The sequence below is a fragment of the Salmo salar genome, chromosome 12 (genome assembly GCF_965601325.2).
Source record: "Salmo salar chromosome 12, fSalSal1, whole genome shotgun sequence".
In the NCBI taxonomy this organism is placed as follows: domain Eukaryota; kingdom Metazoa; phylum Chordata; class Actinopteri; order Salmoniformes; family Salmonidae; genus Salmo; species Salmo salar.
The window spans coordinates 11,768,247-11,795,000 of NC_138302.1; the positions used below are offsets into that span (position 1 = coordinate 11,768,247).

The window sequence follows — 26,754 nt, forward strand, 5'->3', positions numbered from 1 at the left end:
CCTCACCCCGCATGTTAACCAGGTCACACCTCACCCCGCATGTTAACCAGGTCATACCTCACCACCCATATTAACCAGGTCACATCTCATCCCCCATATTAAGCAGGTCACACCCCCCCCCCCCCATATTAACCAGGTCACACCTCACCCCGCATATTAACCAGGTCACACCTCACCACCCATATTAACCAGGTCACACCCCCCCCCCCCCCCCATATTAACCAGGTCACACCTCACCACCCATATTAAGCAGGTCACACCCCCCCCCCCCCATATTAACCAGGTCACACCTCACCCCGCATATTAACCAGGTCACACCTCACCACCCATATTAACCAGGTCACATCTCATCCCCCATATTAACCAGGTCACATCTCATCCCCCATATTAACCAGGTCACACCTCACCACCCATATTAACCAGGTCACATCTCATCCCCCATATTAACCAGGTCACATCTCATCCCCCATATTAACCAGGTCACACCTCACCCCGCATATTAACCAGGTCACATCTCATCCCCCATATTAACCAGGTCACATCTCATCCCCCATATTAACCAGGTCACATCTCATCCCCCATATTAACCAGGTCACATCTCACCCCCCATATTAACCAGGTCACACCTCACCCCGCATATTAACCAGGTCACACCTCACCCCGCATATTAACCAGGTCACACCCCCCCCATATTAACCAGGTCACACCTCACCCCCCATATTAACCAGGTCACACCTCACCCCCCATATTAACCAGGTCACACCTCACCACCCGTATTGATCAGGTCACACCTCACCACCCATATTGATCAGGTCACACCTCACCCCCCCGTATTGATCCGGTCACACCTCACCCCCCCGTATTGATCCGGTCACACCTCACCAACCGTATTGATCAGGTCACACCTCGCCCCCACCCCCCCCCCCCATATTGATCAGGTCACACCACACCCCCCCCATATTGATCAGGTCACACCACACCACCCATATTGATCAGGTCACACCACACCCCCCCCATATTGATCAGGTCACACCTCATCCCCCCATATTGATCAGGTCACACCTCACCCCCTATATTGATCAGGTCACACCTCACCCCCCCATATTGATCAGGTCACACCTCACCCCCCCATATTGATCAGGTCACACCTCACCCCCCCATATTGATCAGGTCACACCTCACCCCCCCATATTGATCAGGTCACACCTCACCCCCCCCATATTGATCAGGTCACACCTCACCTCCCATATTGATCAGGTCACACCTCACCACCCATATTGATCAGGTCACACCTCACCACCCATATTGATCAGGTCACACCTCACCACCCATATTGATCAGGTCACCCCTCACCACCCATATTGATCAGGTCACACCTCACTAACACAAATGCAGCAAACATACTGTATCTCAAAGGCCATTAAAAGGACCGTGATCAGTGTTTAGGGGAAATGGGTCGTTTAATACAAACTGTCATGCAACGTTTACTGAACTGAACACACAGTAGCAGCATCAGACAGACACCCAACAAAATAAAAGTCCAGAGCCAGGTTTACAAAATAAGAGTCCTTTAATGGTGGGAGATGAACAGGTCATATGAAGTGCCTCTTAGCAGATTCAAGCTTACAAAATCCCTTCCCCACATGCATACTGGGTATTGTAGTTCCCTGGAACATAGGAGATACAGTGAAGCAGTAAATGGAATGGGGGGAGGCACTACAAACATGGCAGACAGTGGACTGTGCCCTGACTATTTTACCACCTAAGGGATGTTGGTAGCCATTTAAATAATCCCATGAGTCAGCCTTCTACATGTCGGTCTCCTATGAGAGAGTATGGAACACTGGTCTACCACTAACCATCGGGCATGTTATCATTGAGACAGAATAATGCCTTGGCAAACAGAGAGGGGTCACTATAAAGCAGAGGGTGGAGGGGGAATGGTCCATGTGAACACACACACACCACACACACACACACACACACACACACACACACACACACACACACACACACACACACACACACACACACACACACACACACACACACACACACACACACACACACACACACACACACTCGTTCGCTCAGTCAGTCAGTCACTACCGACAGATCTCTTATTTTCACACACACAACGATGTAGCCATGGCAACTGGTACAAGGGGTGTTGATGGTGTCAGTGTAAAGTTGCATATAGAACAGAACGGTGGGTGGGGGGGTATTTGAGGTGGAAGGGATGGCTTCTAAAGGGTAGTAGGGAGGACAAGAGGGGGTATTTGAGGGGGGTGGGAGGTAGGAGGGGTGATGGGGGTATTCACGGGGTGACGGGGGTATTCAGGGGGTGACAGGGGTATTCAGGGGGGGATGGGGGTATTCAGGGAGTATTCAGGGGTTGATGGGGGTATTCAGGGGGTCAGAGCTTGTCTCTATCCCGTGCGAAGGATGACGTGAACTCCAGAATCGGTGAACACCGGACCACTCATGTCTCCCACCTTCAGAGCAAAGGACGCATCCTCAAACGGCTTCTGCATCTGACCTGAAACACACACACTCTTCTATCACAACTAAAACAGAAATTACCTGGAAAACATGACTTTGTGCCGGTCTGTGATTGCATGCTTGTGTGTATAGTATATTTTCCATTTGACCGTGTGTGTGTGTGTGTATAGTATATTTTCCATTTGACCGTGTGTGTGTGTTACCTCTGCCGAACAGTCCCAGGTCTCCTCCGTTGCGTGCGGAGCTGCAGTCACTGAACTGAGAGGCCAGAGCCTCAAACTCCTCCTCTCCTGACTGCATCTGCTCTATGTACTCTACAACATGTTAAACACACACACACACACCATGTTAACACACACACACACACACTGCAACATGTTAATAACACACATACACACACTGCAACACCATCTCTCTCTCAACACATTAACACACTGCAACACCACACCATCTCTCTCTCAACACATTAACACACTGCAACACCATCTCTCAACACATTAACACACTGCAACACCACACCATCTCTACACATGAACACACATTAACACCACACCATCTCTCTCAACACATTAACACACTGCAACACCACCTCTCTCAACACATTAACACACTGCAACACCACACCACCTCTCTCAACACATTAACACACTGCAACACCACACCATCTCTCTCAACACATTAACACACTGCAACACCACACCATCTCTCTCAACACATTAACACACTGCAACACCACACCATCTCTCTCTACACATTAACACACTGCAACACCACACCACCTCTCTACACATTAACACACTGCAACACCACACCACCTCTCTACACATTAACACACTGCAACACCATCTCTCTACACATTAACAAACTGCAACACCACACCATCTCTCTACACATTAACAAACTGCAACACCACACCATCTCTCAACACATTAACACACTGCAACACCACACCATCTCTCTACACATTAACACACTGCAACACCATCTCTCAACACATTAACACACTGCAACACCACACCATCTCTACACATGAACACACATTAACACCACCTCTCTCAACACATTAACACACTGCAACACCACCTCTCTCAACACATTAACACACTGCAACACCACACCACCTCTCTCAACACATTAACACACTGCAACACCACACCACCATCTCTCTACACATTAACACACTGATACATGCACATTTATTTAGATATATATATATATATATATATATATTCTTATTCCATTCCTTTACTTAGATGTGTGTATTAGGTCACTGTTGGGAATTGTTAGATATTACCTGTTACATACTGCTGCACTGTCGGATCTAGAAGCATAAGCATTTCGCTACACTCACAATAACATCTGCTAACCATGTGACCAATAACATCTGCTAACCATGTGACCAATAACATCTGCTAACCATGTGACCAATAACATCTGCTAACCATGTGTATGTGACCAATAACATCTGTAACCATGTGTATGTGACCAATAACATCTGCTAACCATGTGTATGTGACCAATAACATCTGCTAACCATGTGTATGTGACCAATAACATCTGATTTGACATGCACGTAGTTATTCAAACTGTCTCTCACCATCTCTCTCAACACATACAGAGACAGTCAAACATTGGATCAAATGTTGTCACACCAACTCTTTCCCCAACTACTCACTCTGTATGAGGTCGAGGGCCTCATCTTTGGAGCGTGTGATGTTCTCCTCCCTCCAGGAGGACGGGCGACGCGATTGGCTGTGCTTCACCAGGAGGTGGGAACAACGCACCTTGTCTGGCTCGCCACTCCCATCACCTACAATTCAACTTTATTGTCCACTTCCCTCATCAACAATACAACTTAATTGTTCATATGATGCTACAACAAACAGTCTTCTTCTCATCCCCCCAAACAGTAGCACACTTCCCACACAGTAGAGAGGAGCAGCACACTTCCCACACAGTAGAGAGGAGCAGCACACTTCCCACACAGTAGAGAGGAGCAGCACACTTCCAACACAGTAGAGAGGAGCAGCACACTTCCCACACAGTAGAGAGGAGCAGCACACTTCCCACACAGTAGAGAGGAGCAGCACACTTCCCACACAGTAGAGAGGAGCAGCACACTTCCCACACAGTAGAGAGGAGCAGCACACTTCCCACACAGTAGAGAGGAGCACAGGGTCAAACCATTGTGCAGCGCCCCTGGATGGAGAGCATGTTGTTGGGTTAAGGGCCAGCATGCTGCTGGGTTAAGGGCCAGCATGCTGCTGGGTTAAGGGCCAGCATGCTGTTGGGTTAAGGGCCAGCATGCTGTTGGGTTAAGGGCCAGCATGCTGTTGGGTTAAGGGCCAGCATGCTGTTGGGTTAAGGGCCAGCATGCTGCTGGGTTAAGGGCCAGCATGCTGTTGGGTTAAGGGCCAGCATGCTGTTGGGTTAAGGGCCAGCATGCTGTTGGGTTAAGGGCCAGCATGCTGTTGGGTTAAGGGCCAGCCCCCCTCCAGTTGTCAGATCAACCCCCCCAGATCAATTTTACAGTGCCCCACCAGGGTTTCTAATCGTGACCTTTCAGCTACAGGTCCATCCCCTTAGCTGCTGGGCGACCTACCTGACCCCACCGGACGCTCCCACTGGCTGGCATTGGTGATGTGGTTAAAGTAGTACACTCTACCTAGGAAAGGGAGAAGGACGGGGAAAGAGGATGGGGGAGGAGGGCGGGAGAGAGGGGGGTGGGGGAGAAGGGAGAGAGAGAAAGAGGACAGGGGAGGGAGAGAAAGAGAACGGGGAGAGGGGAGGGAGAGAAAGAGGATGGGGAGGAAGGGAATGGAGAGAAATGATGGGAGGGGAGAGAAAGGATGGGGAGGGAGAAAGAGGACAGGAGTAGGGGAAGAAAGAGAAGAGGTGTTGGTTTGGGGGATGAGAAAGAGGTAGACGATGCTACAACTAAAGTCTACTGAAGCTTCCTTTCCTTCATGTGCATTCATCTATACAGATAAAAGCATGAATCTATACAGATAAAAGCATTTTGCTTTAGTCATGGAATGGACAGAACTCATCTCAGTTAGTCGTCTTCAGCAACTTGTAATGATATTGTGCTGAAGGCGTTGAGAAAATGCATATTTAACTTGTGCTCACTGGGCAGGGACCTCCCATTCTAACACAGGTGTCGGAATGGTCCCAAGGCGCAGGACAAAATGACGTCATTGTTATGGGCCTTGTTATTTTCTGCAACCTCGCGAGTTGGGTGTGAAATGAATGAATGGACATTAATGAATAAACTGGCCAACTCAAAATGACGACACCCCATACAATAGTGTATCTTCCAATATATATCCCTAAGAATTGTTTTGATTACGAAATAAGTTAATGTCCAATGCATAGTACGTTTAACAGTCGTCAAAACATACATGCGCCGTTGCTAGTTTAGCTAGCTTGCTGGGTTAGTCGTGGGGGTAATGACTGGCTAACTAAACATCACCAGACGACAGCTTTTGATACACGTACTAGTCAAACGAATAACCATCAAACACAATTCACAAATAAACATGCGTCACCACCTAACGATGCAACAAGATTACAACCAACCTAACTAGCTAGCTAAGCTGCTAACGCTAGCATTTGGGTTCGTTCGGCCGGTACAATGGTTTGCTACGTAAGTGGTTTGTGCACCAGCGACAAATTGTTCAGGACTCGGATGATATAGCTAGTTATCGCTCTCTACCTACTCGAACTACGGCTCATCCGCTTTTCCCACCCGGACGGCAGCTTCTCGTCCTCGGCGTCTGCCATTTTCCCTGCTTGCTTTCAAAACTGTGCAAGTCACTCCTCTTTTCCTCTCGTGGCTCGTAGAATGTGGCTAGGAGGAAACGTCTGCTGGTGATTTTGTTGTTGCACCTTCCATCCGCCAGGTGTCAAAGAGCCATGTTTAGAATGTTCTCCACTTTTCTGGAAGATTTGCTTTTACCTATGTGTTTTTGTTGTTGTTGCATTAGAACTACTTCGCATGATAAAGTACATTGGCTTAATCGAAGGGTGTGTTGATGTCATTTCGGCGGTTTATTCCGTTGATCTACTGTAAAATACCGTTATAGACTGATGTGACCGCATTTGTTATTTCATTGCAACTATTCGCAGCACTTCTGGTCGATTTACGGCATAGATGCATATTGCAGTACCCGCCTTCTCTGGACATGTTACCGTAAGAGAGGGCTTGAGGTAGCTATGTCAATCATCCGTTTAGATGTTTCATTGGTGCGTTTTCTCGTTGTACACAAAGCGGAACGCTTTACGACTACGCAGGCTGAAGCGATTCTGATTTTCGCTAACATTTTGGGAACGACTAGCGGTCAATAAGGTAATATCTGTACTTATACGATATTTTATCAATGGTATAGACCAATAAACATGTGAGGAAACTTCGATATCTAAGACGTAATGCTTTATTTTTTTGTTGGAAATCTTCAGTGGTTGTTGATGAAGCGTTAACTAGCTCTGCTAACATTAGCCAACTCCATATAACAACGTTTATTGTCCTAGCTATTATGTTAGCTGCTAAGTAACATTACATTATTGGAGTTGGAATGACAAGCAACTGGAACATCATCCTTGTATTGTAATCATCACTGTTGTGTAACCAACTAACGTTCGCTAGTTAGCTCAACTGTGTGCTGGTTCACACCACTTCGATACGAAGTGATTTTCGTAGCAGGTTAGGAGAGCATTTTCGCTAACCCGTCTTAACCTCAGTCTCCTAACCGACTACGTTAATTATCCTAACCCGCTTTAAGTTCTGACCTGCTACGAAAAAGTCACTTCCGTATCGAAGTTGCTTGAAAATGGTGTATATAATATGCTCACCGTGTCGTACTGTACCGCTGTCTCAATCAACTCTCCCCGTCTCTCTCTCTCTGCGGATCAGGATGATTGAGGTGGTTTGCAATGACCGGCTGGGCAAGAAGGTCCGGGTGAAGTGCAAGTATCCTTTTACAAAGCTGACCACCATGCAAGTTCCATAGCTAGTCTTACAGCACAGACTAGCCTACGCCAGTCATAGACGCCAACTGATTTAGCGCCTATTGGCGATAGTAACGTACACTGTTACAATAGTATGTGAATACCCCTTCAAATTAGTGGATTCGGCTATTTCAGCCACAGTATAAAATCGAGCACACAGCCATACAATCTCCATAGACAAACATTAGCAGTAGAATGACCTTACTGAAGAGCTCAGTGACATTCAACATGGCACCGTCATAGGATGCCACCTTTCCAACAAGTTAGTTAGTCAAATTTCTGCCCTAGTCAACTGAAAGTGCTGTTATTGTGAAGTGGGAACGTCTAGGAGCAACAACGGCTCATCCGCAAAGTGGTTTGCCACACAAGCTCACAGAAAGGGACTGCTGCAGCGTGTAAAAATGGTCTGTCCTCGGTTGCAACACTCACTACCGAGTTCCAAACTGCCTCTAGAAGCAACGTCAGCACAACAACTGTTCGTCAGGAGCTTCATGACATTGGTTGCCATGGCCGAGCAGCCACACACAAGCCTAAGATTCCCATGCGCAATGCCAAGCGTCGGCTGGAGTGGTGTAAAGCTCGCCGCCATTGGACCCGGAGCAGTGGAAATGCATTTTCTGGCAGTCCGACTGACGAATCTGGGTTTTGGTGCATAGTGCCAACTGTAGAGTGGAGGAGGAATAATGGTCTGGGGCTGTTTTTCATGGTTCGGGCCCCTTAGTTCCAGTGAAGGGAAATCTTAACGCTACAACACACAATGGCATTCTAGACGATTCTGTGCTTCCAACTTTGTCTCAACAGTTTTGGTAAGGCCCTGTCCTGTTTCAGCATGACAATGCCCCCGTGCACAATGAGGTCCATACAGAAATTGTTTGTTGAGATTGTTTTGGAAGAACTTGACTGGCCTGCACAGAGCCCTAACTTCAACCCCCATCGAACACCTGTGGGATTAATTGGAACGCCGACTGCGTGCCAAGTCTAATTGCCCAACATCAGTGCCTGACCTCACTAATGCTCTTGTGGCTGAATGGAAGAAAGTCCCCGCAGCAATGTTCTAACATCTGGTGGAAAGCCTTCCAGGAAGAGTGGAGGCTGTTATAGCAGCAAAGGGGGGACAAACTCCATATTAATGACCATGATTTTGGAATGAGATGTTCAACGAGCAGGTGTCCACATACTTTTTTTTTTAATCCCAGACGCTCGTTCTGAACGTTAAAACGCATCGTTGCGATATGGTTTTGGAAACATAAGGAATGTATCTTTCATATCAGCAAGAAATATTTTTTTTTAAACTAAGGGTTAAATTACTACAGACCTTTTTTGAGGGTTAGGGTTATATAGATCTCTGTAGATACTGAACCTTCAGAGGTTGCAGCCATAGACCCACTACACCAACATGTCGTTATAGCTGTCATCAGTGTTACGTGTACAGCCTTAATAACCCTTTCTAGCTCAGAAGACACTATAGGAGACCTGAAGAAGCTCATCGCTGCCCAGACAGGCACACGGTGGGACAAGATCGTACTCAAGAAATGGTGAGAAAGAAATGAACCTAGCCTACGAATGTCCCTAGCCTACGAACCAGTGACGAGTCACTTCCCTATCCTACAGACTTTTATTCACTAATTATTTATTTATTTAACTAGACAAGTCAGTTAAGAACAAATTATTATTTACAATGACGGCCTACTATTTCTTTACTTATCTATTGTTCACCTAATACTTTATTTTTTATTTATTTTTACTTAAAAATTGCACTGTTGGTTAGAGCCTGTAAGTAAGTATGTCACTGTTGGTTAGAGCCTGTAAGTAAGTATGTCACTGTTGGTTAGAGCCTGTAAGTAAGTATGTCACTGTTGGTTAGAGCCTGTAAGTAAGTATGTCACTGTTGGTTAGAGCCTGTAAGTAAGTATGTCACTGTTGGTTAGAGCCTGTAAGTAAGTATGTCACTGTTGGTTAGAGCCTGTAAGTAAGTATGTCACTGTTGGTTAGAGCCTGTAAGTAAGTATGTCACTGTTGTATTCAGCACACGTGAATAACTTTGATTTGATTTAGACCGCTGCGTCACTCGGAAACTTGTTAGTTGTGGCATATTTGGAACCAGTGACGAGTCACTTCCCTTCTCTTCCTCATGGGTTATTCAGACTGTTCTCTGTGTAGACTGCATTTGAATCCAGGGTAACGTTTTAGAATATTAAGGTAGAAATGTATTGTGCAGAACTAACAAGCCTCTGTGACATGTAGAATAAGGAATCATGTAATTTCTATCTGAAATGTTCAGGAAAGAACCTGGTCTAGGCTGTGTTCCTCTGTGACTTACTTCCTGTTTTCTCCTCGCAGGTACACCATATTCAAGGACCACGTGTCTCTGGGAGACTGTATCCTTTTTGAGCCCTCAGAAGTGCAGTTTCACTGTTTGACAACAGCACGTGAGTCTCGTCCTGGAGGCTCAACTGGGCCATTTCTGCTTAGAGCAGCTGCATAGTCAAACGTGGCTATGTTGTTTTCATGCATTTTTACAATAATGTGCTTTTTGGTGTTTAAATTAGGGTTAGGCATTAGGTTTAAAATCAGATTGTATGACTTTGTGGCTGTGCCAGCTAGTGACCACTGCAGAGCTGCCTTCAGAACAACATTCATGACGAAAAACGCTGAAACAGCTGTTTAACCAAGAGGAAATAGAAAACTATTGAGCCCTTAGAACAACAGTTTCACTCTGACCAGGGAGGAATCTGCAAACTGGGCGATACTGAGCCAACATGTCTGCTTTCCTTCCAGGTTTTGCTACTGTTAGATATAGTAAGGAGAGAGAGAAACATACAGCAACATTTTAATGTCTCCTCACTTTATCTGATGGTTATTGTCGGAGTAGGTTTCTAAATGTAAGTTTTTGTTATTGAGAAATGCTATTGGTGAAGTATTGCCTTGAAAGTGAGGAGTTTCCTGATTTAGTTCATTATACTGAGGGAAACCCAGGGAAATGATTTGGTTGTGCAACTCGAGACCTTTGACACACACACACACACGGTAAATCTGGCATGTGGATGGTGTTTGTGTGGGACTACTGATCTCATCACCACCACCACCACTGTTGTCCTCCTTAAGTCACCTGTCTGCAGATGAGATCCATGATGGGCAGAACCTGGAGCTGTACTACCAGTAGAAGACTGAGGACACACACGAGACACACACACCACGCCGCACACACCACGCACAATTCTATTTAATAACAAGGCGTGAGTTTGTTGATCATTGGATCAGGGTTTGCAGCAGACATTGTTGATGTTCTAGTGATGAAATGTTTTGATATTGTTTGGAAATAAAAGCAAATATTTATATTAGCTTAATTTGTCTCCATCTCTAACTGGCCCGATTATCTGGAAAGTGTCCCACATGGTACCCTATTCCCTTTATAGTGCACTGCTATAGACCAGACTCTGTTCTGTTTAGGTAAGAGGCTCCCTATATAGTGCACTACTATAGACCAGACCCTGTTCTGTTACCATTTGGGACAGAACCTCTGAATATTAGACAATATTAACTGCGACGATATTAAAGGTAGACTCAGCGAAGTGGCGTAGAGTCACTAAGTAAACTGCATAGTGGGTCAATTTCCGCGTCAACTAAAAGCGTTGAAGCGCGAGGCTCAACTCTGCTGTTTTGATCCCGCGTTGTAACCGTGGAGAGACCGTTGTTCTGTGTGATTGTCTGAGAGAGAAGATTTCCGTCTCCGCTGTGGTGCTGCTCGTGGCAACGTCATTTCAGAGTAGGTTTAAATACTGAACACGCCGATTGGCACGTGTGTTTTTTTTTTCTTCTTCTGTTGCTCATTTGAAAAACGAGATTCAGTCTTTGAGGTGTTTCCTGACCGATTGGTTTTAATGTTTGTCCCCAATGAGATACTGTACACATGGAAGGAAGCCTATTTCACTTCCTCAGAATTAATTGAAGACAACTCAAAAAATATGTATTTTGTTAATTTTAGCTGGGGATGTTTTAGTTGCACGATTTTGCATGAAGGTGTTTGGTGCAGTATTTCTTAGCAAACCAAAAAATGCGACGTGTTGTCTTAAGTAAACAAAGTCGGGCTGCTGGGCAGGTCTATCTGCTATTGGATAGAGAGCAATCACCGCAGCGGTTCACCCCATTTTAGTGGGCAAACGGGACATTGTCAAATCAAAACCCAACCTTCATTTACCAATTGTGACACTCAGTCTAAGACGACTGACTTTATGACCAAAATTATCCTATGTACACTTTGTAGTCCATTTTGACACTACAATAACTGATTCATATTTGTTTTCAAACGGATTTGTTGCTTTTGAAAGGCATTCGCTCTTGTATATAGTTAATGTTAACATGACAGAGACAGACCACGTGGTAAGTCAGAGGTTTTATTCACAGCAGAAACATTGAATCAGTGCATTGAGTTCTACACATAGGAGGAAGCCAGGGGTCCCTCGATGTTAACATGTCTGAAGGGGCTGTATCCGTGTGTAGTGGGGGTCATAGAGATGGAAAGAGGCCGCATCATTGTATCCGTCCCACTACGGCGTCCGTGACATCATGGGCAGTGCCATTAAGGCCATTTTGAAGTAGTCCATTTTCTTCTTCACGATTGGCTGATACCTCCTGATGACCCGGGTTGCACATGACTCCCAATAAGGTCACCAGGAAGGATCAGCCAATGAAGTTGGAAGTCCCAGCCAGTTGACTACATTAAAATGGTGGAAGCCCTCAATGGTGTTGCCCCATGCTAATACAACCTTTTGGCCACTAGAGGCCTCTATCATTCTCTATGGTAGTGGTAAAGCTTCCACCATATTGCCTCTATCTTGCAGATCTAGGCAAACATTTAACGCCTCCACGCAGTCTTTTACATTGTTATTTTAAATCATCACTGGATGTCTAATAAATCACTGTGTTTATTTCATGAAAATAACTTCAAATAAATGTTTTATGATTTATTTCCCTGAGCCTCCTTTTGCCATTGGAATGCTCAGTCTGATCGTGTCGGCGTGTTGATAGAAATCTTAATATATTTACATACACAGCCCTGATTGGCGGATAGGATTGTCTAGACTCTAGAGCAGGGATGGGCAGCTCCAGTCCTCAGTGGCCTGATTGGTGTCACACTTCAGCCCCAGCTAATACACTTGACTCCAGTAATGATCTTCAGTTCAGAATACAGTCAGTTTAATCAGCTGTGTTTGCTAGAGAAAAAGTGGGACTGGAGTTGCCCATCCCTGCACTAGAGCCTACCCTGCTTACCCCTTCAAAGTAGGGGGATACATATGCAAATAAAAGATGATTGGTCAGAAAAATCTGATCAGATTGTGATGTCATGCTTTGGGCCAAAATCTCCATCCCACCTGAACTGTTTTTCCAAAAACCTACAAGGACATTATAATATTTGTTCACAATTTCAGAGTGTTATTTCGAACTCATAGTGTGAAAATATTGTTGAAAAAACAAACAGTAAAATCACATTTTTGACTGCACTGGTTAGGGCCAAGGGAAGGGGTAGGGATTGAATTGGGACACATTGTCTCTTTCACACACAGGTGAAGGTGTGACAGTGAGGCGACATCAGCAATAGTCACACAGGTGGAGATGTGAGGCAACATCAACAGTAGTCAGAGTAATCCTCTTCTACATAGTTAGCTGGGAACAGACCAACCTACAGACAGAGAGAGGAGTGTGTGTGAAAGACCTTCAACAATTTGTGTGTTGGAAAAGCATTCCAGGTGAAGATGGTTGAGAGAATGCCAAGAGTGTGCAAAGCTGTCATCAAGGCAAAGGGTAACTACTTTGAAGAATCAAAAATATATTTTGATTTGTTTAACACTTTTTTGGTTACTACATGATTCCATATGTGTTATTTCATAGTTTTGATGTCTTCACTATTATTCTACAATGTAGAAAATAGTAAAAATAAAGAAAAACCCTTGAATGAGTAGGTGTGTCCAAACTTATGACCATACATGTTGACAGGTGTATGTGTAATGATCCTACTGCATGTGCTGCATGTGGATGTGTTGATTGTGTGTGTGTGTGTGTACTGTGTGTGTGTACTGTGTGTGTGACGGTGTGTGTTGGTCCTCACCCGTCCATAGACCTCTCCTTTCCACCATCCATTGTGAGCCTTCTTAGACAGGACCTTGACTGTGTCTCCTTCTCTCAGAGACAGCTCTGTACGGTCCCTGGCTGAGAAGTCATACCTGGCCCTAGCTGTGCCGAATGAACGCATACTTCCACCTACAGGAGAGGAAGAGAGGTGAGCGTGGGTGTGTGTGCGTTGAAACATACAGTATTTGAGAGTACTTATATTTGAGGTTATGGAAGGAAATAAGTTGAGGTTTGTAGGAAGTCTTGAGAGTGTGTGTGTGTGTGTGTGTGTGTGTGTGTGTGTGTGTGTGTGTGTGTGTGTGTGTACCTGGGGAGGGTGTGTTGAAGGGTGTGTCACTCTGTTCAGGCTGGTTGAAGGGAGTCTGGAGGGTGGTGTGTGTTTGTGTACCTGGGGAGGGTGTGTTGAAGGGTGTGTCACTCTGTTCAGGCTGGTTGAAGGGGGTCTGGAGGGTGGTGTGTGTTTGTGTACCTGGGGAGGGTGTGTTGAAGGGTGTGTCACTCTGTTCAGGCTGGTTGAAGAGAGTCTGGAGGGTGGTGTGTGTTTGTGTACCTGGGGAGGGTGTGTTGAAGGGTGGGTCACTCTGTTCAGGCTGGTTGAAGGGTGTTCTGGAGGGTGGTGTGTGTTTGTGTACCTGGGGAGGGTGTGTTGAAGGGTGTGTCACTCTGTTCAGGCTGGTTGAAGGGGGTCTGGAGGGTGGTGTCCACATCTTTAAAATACTCCTTTAGTGAATGTTGCTGGTAGAACTGAACCATCTCCTAACAGAGAGATAGGGGAGAGAGAGAGAGAGGGGGAGATGGGGCAGAAAGAGAGGGGGAGATGGGGCAGAAAGAGAGGGGGAGATGAGGGGAGGGGAGAGAAAGATGAAGGTCCAAAGTGCTTTACAAAAAAGAAAAGTAAACATGTTGTTTATATTTACAAAAGAAGAAGAAAAAGGGATGAGAGGGAGAGAGATGAGGAGGGTAGACAGAGAGATGGGAGGAAGAGGGAGAGAGATGAGGAGGGTAGACAGAGAGATGGGAGGAAGAGGGAGAGAGATGAGGAGGGTAGACAGAGAGATGGGAGGAAGAGGGAGAGAGATGAGGAGGGTAGACAGAGATGTGGGAGGAAGAGGGAGAGAGATGAGGAGGGTAGACAGAGATGTGGGAGGAAGAGGGAGAGAGATGAGGAGGGTAGACAGAGATGGGAGGAAGAGGGAGAGAGATGAAGAGGGTAGGGAGAGAAGGGAGGAAGAGGGAGAGAGATGAGGAGGGTAGACAGAGATGGGAGGAAGAGGGAGAGAGATGAGGAGGGTAGACAGAGATGGGAGGAAGAGGGAGAGAGATGAAGAGGGTAGGGAGAGAAGGGAGGAAGAGGGAGAGAGATGAGGAGGGTAGACAGAGATGGGAGGAAGAGGGAGAGAGATGAGGAGGGTAGACAGAGATGGGAGGAAGAGGGAGAGAGATGAGGAGGGTAGACAGAGATGTGGGAGGAAGAGGGAGAGAGATGAAGAGGGTAGGGAGAGAAGGGAGGAAGAGGGAGAGAGATGAGGAGGGTAGACAGAGATGGGAGGAAGAGGGAGAGAAATGAAGAGGGTAGGGAGAGAAGGGAGGAAGAGGGAGAGAGATGAAGAGGGTAGGGAGAGAAGGGAGGAAGAGGGAGAGAGATGAGGAGGGTAGACAGAGATGGGAGGAAGAGGGAGAGAGATGAGGAGGGTAGACAGAGAGATGGGAGGAAGAGGGAGAGAGATGAGGAGGGTAGACAGAGAGATGGGAGGAAGAGGGAGAGAGATGAGGAGGGTAGACAGAGATGGGAGGAAGAGGGAGAGAGATGAGGAGGGTAGACAGAGATGGGAGGAAGAGGGAGAGAGATGAGGAGGGTAGACAGAGATGTGGGAGGAAGAGGGAGAGAGATGAAGAGGGTAGGGAGAGAAGGGAGGAAGAGGGAGAGAGATGAGGAGGGTAGACAGAGATGGGAGGAAGAGGGAGAGAAATGAAGAGGGTAGGGAGAGAAGGGAGGAAGAGGGAGAGAGATGAAGAGGGTAGGGAGAGAAGGGAGGAAGAGGGAGAGAGATGAGGAGGGTAGACAGAGATGGGAGGAAGAGGGAGAGAGATGAGGAGGGTAGACAGAGAGATGGGAGGAAGAGGGAGAGAGATGAGGAGGGTAGACAGAGAGATGGGAGGAAGAGGGAGAGAGATGAGGAGGGTAGACAGAGAGATGGGAGGAAGAGGGAGAGAGATGAGGAGGGTAGGGAGAGAGATGGGAGGAAGAGGGAGAGAGATGAGGAGGGTAGGGAGAGAAGGGGAATGACGTACGATTAATCCTTTGAATGCTTTCTTCTCGTTGATGCGGTAGAGGCCTTCTGTTGACGTGATCTTGATGTGTCTGATGTCCATGTTAAACCTGGAGGAGACAGAGTGAATGAGAATCAGTGTGTGTGTGAGAGAGAGAGAGTAAGAATATGTGTGTGAAAGAGGAAGATTGCCAGTTGTCAGACAGCGCCTTTCTGATTGGCCAGTAAGGAGGCGGGCTCACTTGAGGCTGATTGCGAACTCTCCTCCGTCTTTCTGGCGGACCAGAAACGTTCCGTCCGACCGTGAAATCAGGAGGTTCTTCGCCGCTGACCGGTCCATGTTCCCCGCAAACCTAGAACCCAAATCACTTAAATGACCAAACCTAGAACCCATTGCAGTTACGTTAGAACAGTACAAAACCTTTACCATGATTGCTATATATTTTCAAACACAGAACACTTCCAAACCTAGAACCCTGCAGTGATACCACACTCTTAGAAAAAAAGTGATATCTAGAACCTAAAAGGGTTCTTTGGCTGTCCCCATAGGAGAAACCTTTGAAGAATCATTTTTGGTTCCAGATAGAACCCTTTCCATCTGTGGAAAGGGTTCTACCTGGAACCAAAAAGGGTTCTCCTATGGGGACAGCAGGAGAACCCTTTTGGAACCGCTTTTTCTAAGATTGCAGGTAGTACATATCTAGAACATCGGTATGAGTGATACCAGGTGGTGCATATCTAGAACATCAGTATGAGTGATACCAGGTGGTGCATATCTAGAACATCGGTATGATTGATACCAGGTGGTGCATATCTAGAACATCGGTATGAGTGATACCAGGTGTAAATAGAATGGTATCATTACTCACCATAGGAAGTCGGATAGGTCAGGAGTTGGTCTCTGGGGAGAGAGGTCAGACAGTTTTGAGAACACAACCCATGCTTCCTGAAGCTCTTAATAAAACATGTTAGTATTTCTATCAATACCAGACACGGTGTAACCTAAACCTATAACATGGCATGTGTAATCAACAACATGTATGCTACATACACAGTGAAATATTTCCACTGGTGATGATCTAACCCATGTGTAACCAAGATGCCTATAACCCACGATCAGATTGAATCCCGGATTTACTCCTAGATCACTGTTTAAAGTCAGTGGTACTCACAGAGATGAAGGGCTGGACCTTACTGCAGGGGAACCAACCCATCTGACCAATCGTCACGTTCTTGCCCTGAGTGACACACACAGCAGACCAATCAGACGACTAGAACAACTCGGTGTCTAACAGTGCTTCCTGTAGCACATTATTGTACAGAAATGATTTACTACAAAGTACATGTTACAATGGTATTACTCATTAATACGCTAGGAATTACTGACAGGAATAATAGGCCTTGTTAGCAGGTTGTATTAAATAAAAGAGAGAGAGAGAGATGCCAGAGAGAGAGAGATGCCAAAGAGAGAGCGATGCCAGAGAGAGAGAGAGAAAGCGATGCCAGAGAGAGAGAGAGAACGCGATGCCAGAGAGAGAGAGAACGCGATGCCAGAGTGAGAGCGATGCCAGAGAGAGAGTGAGAAAGCGATGCCAGAGAGAGAGAAAGCGATGCCAGAGAGAGAAAGCGATGCCAGAGAGAGAAAGCGATGCCAGAGAGAGAGCGATGCCAGAGAGAGAGAGAGAAAGCGATGCCAGAGAGAGAGAGATACCAGAGATGCCAGAACTGGACAAGAACCTGACGCTCAGCACACAGGGGGACAAACACCTGCCTGGAGGTGACAGCCTTCCCTCCCCCATATGCCCCCCTAGACACAACTACGACAACATAACCAACAAAAACAGGTCACAACTGCAGCTCTGTCGCACGCTGGGTATGTACATAGTAAATGGTAGGCTTCGAGGGGACGCTGGGTATGTACATAGTAAATGGTAGGCTTGGATGGGACACTGGGTATGTACATAGTAAATGGTAGGCTTGGAGGGGACGCTGGGTATGTACATAGTAAATGGTAGGCTTGGAGGGGACGCTGGGTATGTACATAGTAAATGGTAGGCTTGGAGGGGACGCTGGGTATGTACATAGTAAATGGTAGGCTTCGAGGGGACGCTGGGTATGTACATAGTAAATGGTAGGCTTGGAGGGGACGCTGGGTATGTACATAGTAAATGGTAGGCTTCGAGGGGACGCTGGGTATGTACATAGTAAATGGTAGGCTTCGAGGGGACGCTGGGTATGTACATAGTAAATGGTAGGCTTCGAGGGGACGCTGGGTATGTACAGAGTAAATGGTAGGCTTCGAGGGGACGCCGGGTATGTACATAGTAAATGGTAGGCTTCGAGGGGACGCTGGGTATGTACATAGTCAATGGTAGGCTTCGAGGGGACGCTGGGTATGTACATAGTCAATGGTAGGCTTCGAGGGGACGCTGGGTATGTACATAGTCAATGGTAGGCTTCGAGGGGACGCTGGGTATGTACATAGTAAATGGTAGGCTTGGAGGGGACGCTGGGTATGTACATAGTAAATGGTAGGCTTGGAGGGGACGCTGGGTATGTACATAGTAAATGGTAGGCTTGGAGGGGACGCTGGGTATGTACATAGTAAATGGTAGGCTTGGAGGGGACGCTGGGTATGTACATAGTAAATGGTAGGCTTCGAGGGGACGCTGGGTATGTACATAGTAAATGGTAGGCTTCGAGGGGACGCTGGGTATGTACATAGTAAATGGTAGGCTTCGAGGGGACGCCGGGTATGTACATAGTCAATGGTAGGCTTCGAGGGGACGCTGGGTATGTACATAGTAAATGGTAGGCTTGGAGGGGACGCTGGGTATGTACATAGTAAATGGTAGGCTTGGAGGGGACGCTGGGTATGTACATAGTAAATGGTAGGCTTGGAGGGGACGCTGGGTATGTACATAGTAAATGGTAGGCTTGGAGGGGACGCTGGGTATGTACATAGTAAATGGTAGGCTTGGAGGGGACGCTGGGTATGTACATAGTAAATGGTAGGCTTGGAGGGGACGCTGGGTATGTACATAGTAAATGGTAGGCTTCGAGGGGACGCCGGGTATGTACAGAGTAAATGGTAGGCTTCGAGGGGACGCCGGGTATGTACATAGTAAATGGTAGGCTTCGAGGGGACGCCGGGTATGTACATAGTAAATGGTAGGCTTCGAGGGGACGCTGGGTATGTACATAGTCAATGGTAGGCTTCGAGGGGACGCTGGGTATGTACATAGTCAATGGTAGGCTTCGAGGGGACGCTGGGTATGTACATAGTCAATGGTAGGCTTCCAGGGGACGCTGGGTATGTACATAGTCAATGGTAGGCTTGGAGGGGACGCTGGGTATGTACATAGTCAATGGTAGGCTTGGAGGGGACGCTGGGTATGTACATAGTCAATGGTAGGCTTGGAGGGGACGCTGGGTATGTACATAGTCAATGGTAGGCTTCGAGGGGACGCTGGGTATGTACATAGTCAATGGTAGGCTTCGAGGGGACGCTGGGTATGTACATAGTAAATGGTAGGCTTCGAGGGGACGCTGGGTATGTACATAGTAAATGTTAGGCTTCGAGGGGACGCTGGGTATGTACATAGGTAAATGGTAGGCTTGGAGGGGACGCTGGGTATGTACATAGTAAATGGTAGGCTTCGAGGGGACGCTGGGTATGTACATAGTAAATGGTAGGCTTCGAGGGGACGCTGGGTATGTACATAGTAAATGGTAGGCTTCGAGGGGACGCTGGGTATGTACATAGTAAATGGTAGGCTTCGAGGGGACGCTGGGTATGTACATAGTAAATGGTAGGCTTCGAGGGGACGCTGGGTATGTACATAGTAAATGGTAGGCTTCGAGGGGACGCTGGGTATGTACATAGTAAATGGTAGGCTTCGAGGGGACGCCGGGTATGTACAGAGTAAATGGTAGGCTTCGAGGGGACGCCGGGTATGTACATAGTAAATGGTAGGCTTCGAGGGGACGCTGGGTATGTACATAGTCAATGGTAGGCTTCGAGGGGACGCTGGGTATGTACATAGTCAATGGTAGGCTTCCAGGGGACGCTGGGTATGTACATAGTCAATGGTAGGCTTGGAGGGGACGCTGGGTATGTACATAGTCAAGGCTTGGAGGGGACGCTGGGTATGTACATAGTCAATGGTAGGCTTGGAGGGGACGCTGGGTATGTACATAGTCAATGGTAGGCTTCGAGGGGACGCTGGGTATGTACATAGTCAATGGTAGGCTTCGAGGGGACGCTGGGTATGTACATAGTCAATGGTAGGCTTCGAGGGGGACGCTGGGTATGTACATAGTAAATGTTAGGCTTCGAGGGGACGCTGGGTATGTACATAGTAAATGGTAGGCTTCGAGGGGACGCTGGGTATGTACATAGTAAATGGTAGGCTTGGAGGGGACGCTGGGTATGTACATAGTCAATGGTAGGCTTGGAGGGGACGCTGGGTATGTACATAGTCAATGGTAGGCTTCGAGGGGACGCTGGGTATGTACATAGTCAATGGTAGGCTTCGAGGGGACGCTGGGTATGTACATAGTAAATGGTAGGCTTGGAGGGGACGCTGGGTATGTACATAGTCAATGGTAGGCTTGGAGGGGACGCTGGGTATGTACATAGTAAATGGTAGGCTTGGAGGGGACGCCTACGGTAAGGAGGACACCTACAGCTCATCCCTTGGCAGTAGTACCGTAGATGACTTTATCACTGATATTCACAGTCAGCCCACTGACACCCCTATTAGACCACAGCAAAATCACAATATACTCGGACAGAGTAATACTCAATCATGAGGCATCAAAGCCGAAGGAACTGAGTAATATTAAGAAATGCTATAGATGGAAGGAAAGTAGTGTAGAAACCTACCAACAAAACAACTAGGCAACAACAAATTCAATCCCTTCTAGACAACTTCCTGACATAACGTTCCACTGTAATAGTGAAGGTGTAAACTTGGCAGTAGAAAGCCTTAACAGTATATTTGACCTTTCAGCTTCCCTATCAAATCTAAACATGGCAGTAGAAAGCCTTAACAGCATATTTGACCTTTCAGCTTCCCTATCAGATCTAAACATGGCAGTAGAAGGCCTTAACAGTATATTTGACCTCTCAGCTTCCCTATCAGATCTAAACATGGCAGTAGAAAGCCTTAACAGTATATTTGACCTCTCAGCTTCCCTATCAGATCTAAACATGGCAGTAGAAAGCCTTAACAGTATATTTGACCTCTCAGCTTCCCTATCAGATCTAAACATGGCAGTAGAAAGCCTTAACAGTATATTTGACCTCTCAGCTTCCCTATCAGATCTAAACATGGCAGTAGAAAGCCTTAACAGTATATTTGACCTCTCAGCTTCCCTATCAGATCTAAACATGGCAGTAGAAAGCCTTAACAGTATATTTGACCTCTCAGCTTCCCTATCAGATCTAAACATGGCAGTAGAAAGCCTTAACAGTATATTTGACCTCTCAGCTTCCCTATCAGATCTAAACATGTCAAGCAGACAACCTAAGAAAATGAACAACAAGGACAAATGGTTTGATGAAGAATGCAAAAACCTAAGAAAGAAATTGAGAAACCTGTCCAACCAAAAACATAGAGACCCAGAAAACCTGAGCCTACGCCTTCACTATGGTGAATCACTAAAACAGTACAGAAATACACTACGGAAAAGGAAGGAACAGCACGTCAGAAATCAGCTCAATGTAATTGAAGAATCCATAGACTCTAAGCACTTCTGGGAAAATTGGAAAACACTAAACAAACAACAACACAAAGAGTTATCTAGACAAAACGGAGATGTATGGGTAAACCACAACTCTAACCTTTTTGGCTCTATAACAAAGAACAAACAGCAAAAACATATAGATGATCAAATACAAATCTTACAATCAACTATTAAAGACTACCAGAACCCACTGGATTCTCCAATTACCTTGAATGAACTACAGGACAAAATAAAACCCTCCAACCCAAAAAGGCCTGTGGTGTTGATGGTATCCTCAATGAAATGATCAAATATACAGACCACAAATTCCAATTGGCTATACTAAAACTCTTTACCATCATCCTCAGCTCTGGCATCTTCCCCAATATTTGGAACCAAGGACTGATCACCCCAATCCACAAAAGTGGAGACAAATTTGCATATGACATAACATTTCACAAATAACAAGTCTGCAATAAAATGGGCAGAAAAACACACAAATGTATTTCCACAAGGCTTTGTAGTGAGACAGGGATGCAGCTTGATCTACATCAGCAGAATGTTGATGTATATGTTGATGACAACCACCCAGCCCATCTCTCTACCTACCTCATCCCCATACTGTATTTATTTATTTATCTTGCTCATTTGCACCCCAGTATCTCTACTTGCACATTCATCTTCTGCACATCTACCATTCCAGTGTTTAATTGCTATATTGTAATTACTTCGCCACCATGGCCTGTTTATTGCCTTCACTCCCTTAACTTACCTCATTTGCACTCACTGTATACAGACTTTTTGTTTTCTTTTGTTCTACTGTATTATTGACTGTATGTTTTGTTTATTCCATGTGTAACTCTGTGTTGTTGTATGTGTCAAATTGCTACGCTTTATCTTGGCCAGGGCGCAGTTGTAAATGAGAACTTGTTCTCAACTAGCCTACCTGGTTAAATAAAGGTGAAATAAATAAATAAATTAAAACATGGCCAGGGCTCTAGAACAGTCTACAGCACCCGGCATCACAAATGTCTACTGTTTGCTGATGATCTGGTGCTTCTGTCTCCAACCAAGGAGGGCCTACAGCAGCACCTAGATCTTCTCCTCAGGTTCTGTCAGACCTGGACCCTGACAGTAAATCTCAGTAAGACTAAAATAATGCTGTTCCAAAAAAGGTCCAGTTGCCAGGACCACAAATATAAATTCCATCTAGACACCGTTGCTCTAGAGCACAAAAAAAACCTATACATACCTCAGCCTAAACATCCGTGCCACAGGTAACTTCCACAAAGCTGTGAACGAGCTGAGAGACAAGAAGGGCCTTCTATGCCATCAAAAGGAACATAAAATTTGACATCCCAATTAGGATCTGGCTAAATACCTGAATCAGTTATAGAACCCTTTGCCCTTTATGGTTGTGAGATCTCACCATATTGAGACTCTGCGTGCAGTATTCTGCAAAAACATCCTCTGTGTACAACGTAAAACACCAAATAATGCATGACTATACCCGCTAATTATCAAAATCCAGACAAGAGCTGTTAAATTCTACAACCAGAACAGCAACACAATTAGACCCAACCAAATCATGAGAAAACAGAAAGATAATTACTAGACACATTGGAAAGAATTAACAAAAAACAGAGCTGCCAAATGTATGACCATTTTAGAGACACATATTTCCCTCAGATTACACAGACCCACAAAGAATCCGAAAACAAATTGAATTCTGATAAAATCCCATATCTATTGGGTGAAATACCACAGGGTGGCATCACAGCAGCAAGATGTGTGACCTGTTGCCAAAAGAAAAGGGCAACCAGTGAAGAACAAACACTCTTGTAATACCCATGCCAATAAAACCCCTTTGAAAGAAAGAAAGAAAGAAAGAAAGAGAGAGAGAAAGAGAAGAGAGAGAGAGAGAGAGAGAGAGAGAGAGAGACAGAGACGTTATCTCCACCCTCCCACACACTCACACTACAGGAAGCATGCTCTGCCTGCACTGTGTGTGTGTGCATGTGTGTTTGTTTCACCTCCCACCACGTTAGGTCGGCCTCGGCTCTTGTCAGTTCGATGACATCACCCATGGAGAGGTGCAGTGGTTGGCCGAACGCTACAGGGGGCGGAGGCAAACCATAGTACTCCTGACACACCTCCATTTTAGGAAGGCCTGAGAGAGAGAGCGAGAGAGAGAGAGAGAGAGAAAGATAATTTGTTAAATTCTACAACCACCTAAAAGGAAGCGATTCCCAAACCTTCCATAACAAAGCCATCACCTACAGAGAGATGAACCTGGAGAAGAGACCCCTAAGCAAGCTGGTCCTGGGGCTCTGTTCACAAACACAAACAGATCCCATAGAGCCCCAGGACAGCAGCACAATTAGACCCAACCAACTAAAAGAGAATTACTTGACACATTGGAAGGAAATCACCAAAAACACAGAGCAAACTAGACTGCTATTTGGCCCTAAACAGAGAGTACACAGTGGCAGAATACCTGACCACTGTGACTGACCCAAACTTAAGGAAAGCTTTGACTATGTACAGACTCAGTGAGCATAGCCTTGCTATTGAGAGAGGCCGTCGTGGGCAGACCTGGCTCTCAAGAGAAGACAGGCTATGTGCACACTGCCCACAAAATTAGATGGAAACTGAGCTTCACTTCCTAACCTCCTGCCAAATGTATGAGCATATTAGAGACATATATTTCCCTCAGATTACACAGACCTTCAAAGAATTTGGGAAAAAATCTAATTTTGATAAACTCCCATATCTACTGGGTGAAATACCACAGTGTGATATCACAGCAGCAAGATGTGTGACTTGTTGCCACAAGAAAAGGGCAGCCAGTGAAGAACAAACACCATTGTAAATACAACTTATATTTATGTTTATTTATTTTCCCTTTTGTACTTTAACTATTTGTACATCATTATAACCCTGTACATAGACATATGAAATGTGAAATGTGTATATTTCTTCGAAACTTGTGAGTGTAATGTTTACTGTTATTTTTTTATTTGTTTATTTCACTTTTGTTTATTATCTACTTCACTTGCTTTGACAATGTTAATATATGTTTCCCATGCCAATAAAGCCCCTTGATTTGAATTGATTTGAATTGAGTTCAGTTAAAAACGTTCCCATTCTAATCTAATCCCAACTTGATTCAGTTCTATAATGTTACTCTACTTCCGGGATCCTCACCTGGACTGGCTTGTCTGTGAGAAGCTGACTTCTTATTCTGTAGGAACAAGACAGGTCACAGATATACAACTCACTAGAACAGACCCACAGGTCACAGATATACAACCCTCTAGAACAGATTCCCAGATCACAGATATACAACCCACTAGAAGAGACTCACAGATCACAGATATACAACCCTCTAGAACAGACTCACAGATCACAGATATACAACCCCCTAGAACAGACTCACAGATCACAGATAAACTACCCATTAGAACAGACTCACAGATATACAACTAACTAGAAGAGACAACACACTCCAGAGGGGTATACTACAAAGCAGGATCAATGAGTTAGCCAGCGAACTTTGATAAACAACCAGAAATAACTCTAGATGTTCTGGTTCATTAAGAAAGCTTATCAGAAGGGAACCTTGGCTGGTGAGTAAAACCCTGTGAATTCAGACAGACAAAGAGGTGTAATGAACTTCCTCATGAATTGATGTGATGTGTTTAGGTGAGCGGACACCTGATCAACCTGCTCTCATACCCTATTATTCTGGATCTTTTTCTGACTCATTTGCATACAGGTCCTGATTGGCCGATGAGGGTCAACCTTGATTAGAACCAGCTGCTGCTCATCTGTTGTTCTTTACAAATGCTGACTTGAATTCAAATAAAATTGTACCTCCTGTACACACGGAAGAAGGCTGTAAAGCCAAAACGTCTGTGTACGCTATCTCTGATGCAGTAAAACATTGAATAATGAAGTAAGCTTAATGAGACACATTATTTAGTAGGAACCCATTACACCTCTTTGTTTGTCACTAAGAAAGCTTCACTAAAGTTTGTGTTTTTGGTTGTTGACTCAATTAGACCATGTTTCCCAAGCCCATTGAATTGAGAGAGAGCGAGACAGAAAGCAGTGAGAGGCAATTCAAGCTGGTCACCAGGACGACGATTAAGCCTCCCCCCCCCCCCAGCGACCTCGCTGATTCAGAGGGGTGGGGTTAAACGCAGAAGACACATTTGGGTTGAATGCATTGATTTGTTCAACTGACTAAGTATCCCCTTTTTCCATCCCCACAATACATCTGTTATTTCAGAATATGTAGGCAGGTTAACCGGCTATTGACCCTGCTTTGTAGTACACACCCCTCAGCTGTACAAGTTCCTGCCGTAAAATGTTCCTAGCTCACACAGTCATTACTCAGTACTATAGTGACACGCTGCCAGATAAAGAGCCTCTGAAAGGAGCCTTACCTTCTTCACGGTCCCTGAGTGGTCTGAAATACAAACCACAACACAGCTGAGTGTACAACACTACACACACCTGCAGAAAACATACAGTCACACACACACACACACACACACACACACACACACACACACACACACACACACACACACACACACACACACACACACACACACACACACACACACACACTTTAGTGGTACTACCTGTGTTGCGTCCGCAGCCTGGTACTCTTCCCAGACATTCTTTATGAGCGGCCATTCTGCAACGACTACAACGATAGCCCTGGAAGAATATCCCCCTGAGAGAGAGAGAGAGAAGGAGGGAGGGAGCGAGTATAGAGAGAGAAGGAAGGAAGGAGAGAGAGAGAAAGAGAGAGAAGGAGAGAGAGTATAGAGAGAGAGGAGAGAGACAGAGAGAAAGGAGGAGGGAGGGAGTATAGAGAGAGATAGATTAAAGAGAGAGAGGGAGAGAGAGATTAGAGAAAGAAAGAAGGAGAGAGAGATTGTGAGAAGTCAATCTATCTATCTTTCTATCTATCTGTCTGTATGAAGAGTACTATTTAACTATTTAACTAACTATTTAGCAGTCTTATGCTTGGGGGTAGAAGCTGTTCAGGGCCTTGTTGGTTCCAGAGCTGATGGTACCACTTGCCGTGCGGTAGCACAGA

The 26,754-nt window shown here is 45.7% G+C and overlaps 3 protein-coding genes across 4 annotated transcripts in view; 1 reads left to right on the forward strand and 2 right to left on the reverse strand.

Annotated features, from left to right (window-relative positions):
• Positions 1-1,551: 1,551 nt before the first annotated feature.
• Positions 1,552-6,582, reverse strand: LOC106564156 (peptidyl-prolyl cis-trans isomerase NIMA-interacting 1). Its single transcript, XM_082958573.1, has 5 exons — positions 6,218-6,582; positions 5,105-5,163; positions 4,178-4,312; positions 2,706-2,816; positions 1,552-2,539 (listed from the first exon to the last, which is right to left on the reverse strand). The coding sequence occupies exons 1-5, from the start codon at positions 6,283-6,285 to the stop codon at positions 2,430-2,432; spliced, it is 483 nt and encodes a 160-aa protein (XP_082814699.1). The 5' UTR covers positions 6,286-6,582; the 3' UTR covers positions 1,552-2,429.
• Positions 6,583-6,783: 201 nt separating this feature from the next.
• ubl5 (Ubiquitin-like protein 5) lies at positions 6,784-10,682 on the forward strand. The gene is given in 5 exon segments (NM_001140904.1): positions 6,784-6,850; positions 7,415-7,471; positions 8,961-9,044; positions 9,850-9,887; positions 10,629-10,682. Coding segments are annotated over 4 exon segments (222 nt in total). The 5' UTR covers positions 6,784-6,850; position 7,415; the 3' UTR covers positions 10,673-10,682.
• A 1,208-nt stretch (positions 10,683-11,890) lies between these two features.
• Positions 11,891-26,754, reverse strand: part of LOC106593543 (proto-oncogene vav) — a 43,749-nt gene continuing 28,885 nt past the window's right edge. For both annotated transcript variants that reach the window (XM_082958572.1, XM_082958571.1), the window contains exons 17-27: positions 26,291-26,385; positions 26,090-26,112; positions 24,846-24,882; positions 23,672-23,808; positions 17,081-17,146; positions 16,778-16,809; positions 16,151-16,261; positions 15,931-16,018; positions 14,271-14,394; positions 13,616-13,767; positions 11,891-13,189 (exon numbers count right to left, since the gene is read on the reverse strand). In XM_082958572.1, the coding sequence (XP_082814698.1) occupies positions 13,136-13,189; positions 13,616-13,767; positions 14,271-14,394; positions 15,931-16,018; positions 16,151-16,261; positions 16,778-16,809; positions 17,081-17,146; positions 23,672-23,808; positions 24,846-24,882; positions 26,090-26,112; positions 26,291-26,385 (919 nt within the window). In that variant the 3' untranslated portion in view covers positions 11,891-13,135. The remainder of the gene's footprint in view (positions 13,190-13,615; positions 13,768-14,270; positions 14,395-15,930; positions 16,019-16,150; positions 16,262-16,777; positions 16,810-17,080; positions 17,147-23,671; positions 23,809-24,845; positions 24,883-26,089; positions 26,113-26,290; positions 26,386-26,754) is intronic.

Bases quoted from the DNA above. Each gene is read 5' to 3' on its own strand.
- LOC106564156 (XM_082958573.1), bottom strand. From the start codon at position 6,285: ATGGCAGACGCCGAGGACGAGAAGCTGCCGTCCGGGTGGGAAAAGCGG. The intron at 5,164-6,217 runs GTAGAGAGCGAT...TTTCCTAGGTAG, and splicing joins ATGAGCCGTAGTTCGAGTAG to AGTGTACTACTTTAACCACA. The intron at 4,313-5,104 runs GTAGGTCGCCCA...GTTGAATTGTAG, and splicing joins GGAGCGTCCGGTGGGGTCAG to GTGATGGGAGTGGCGAGCCA.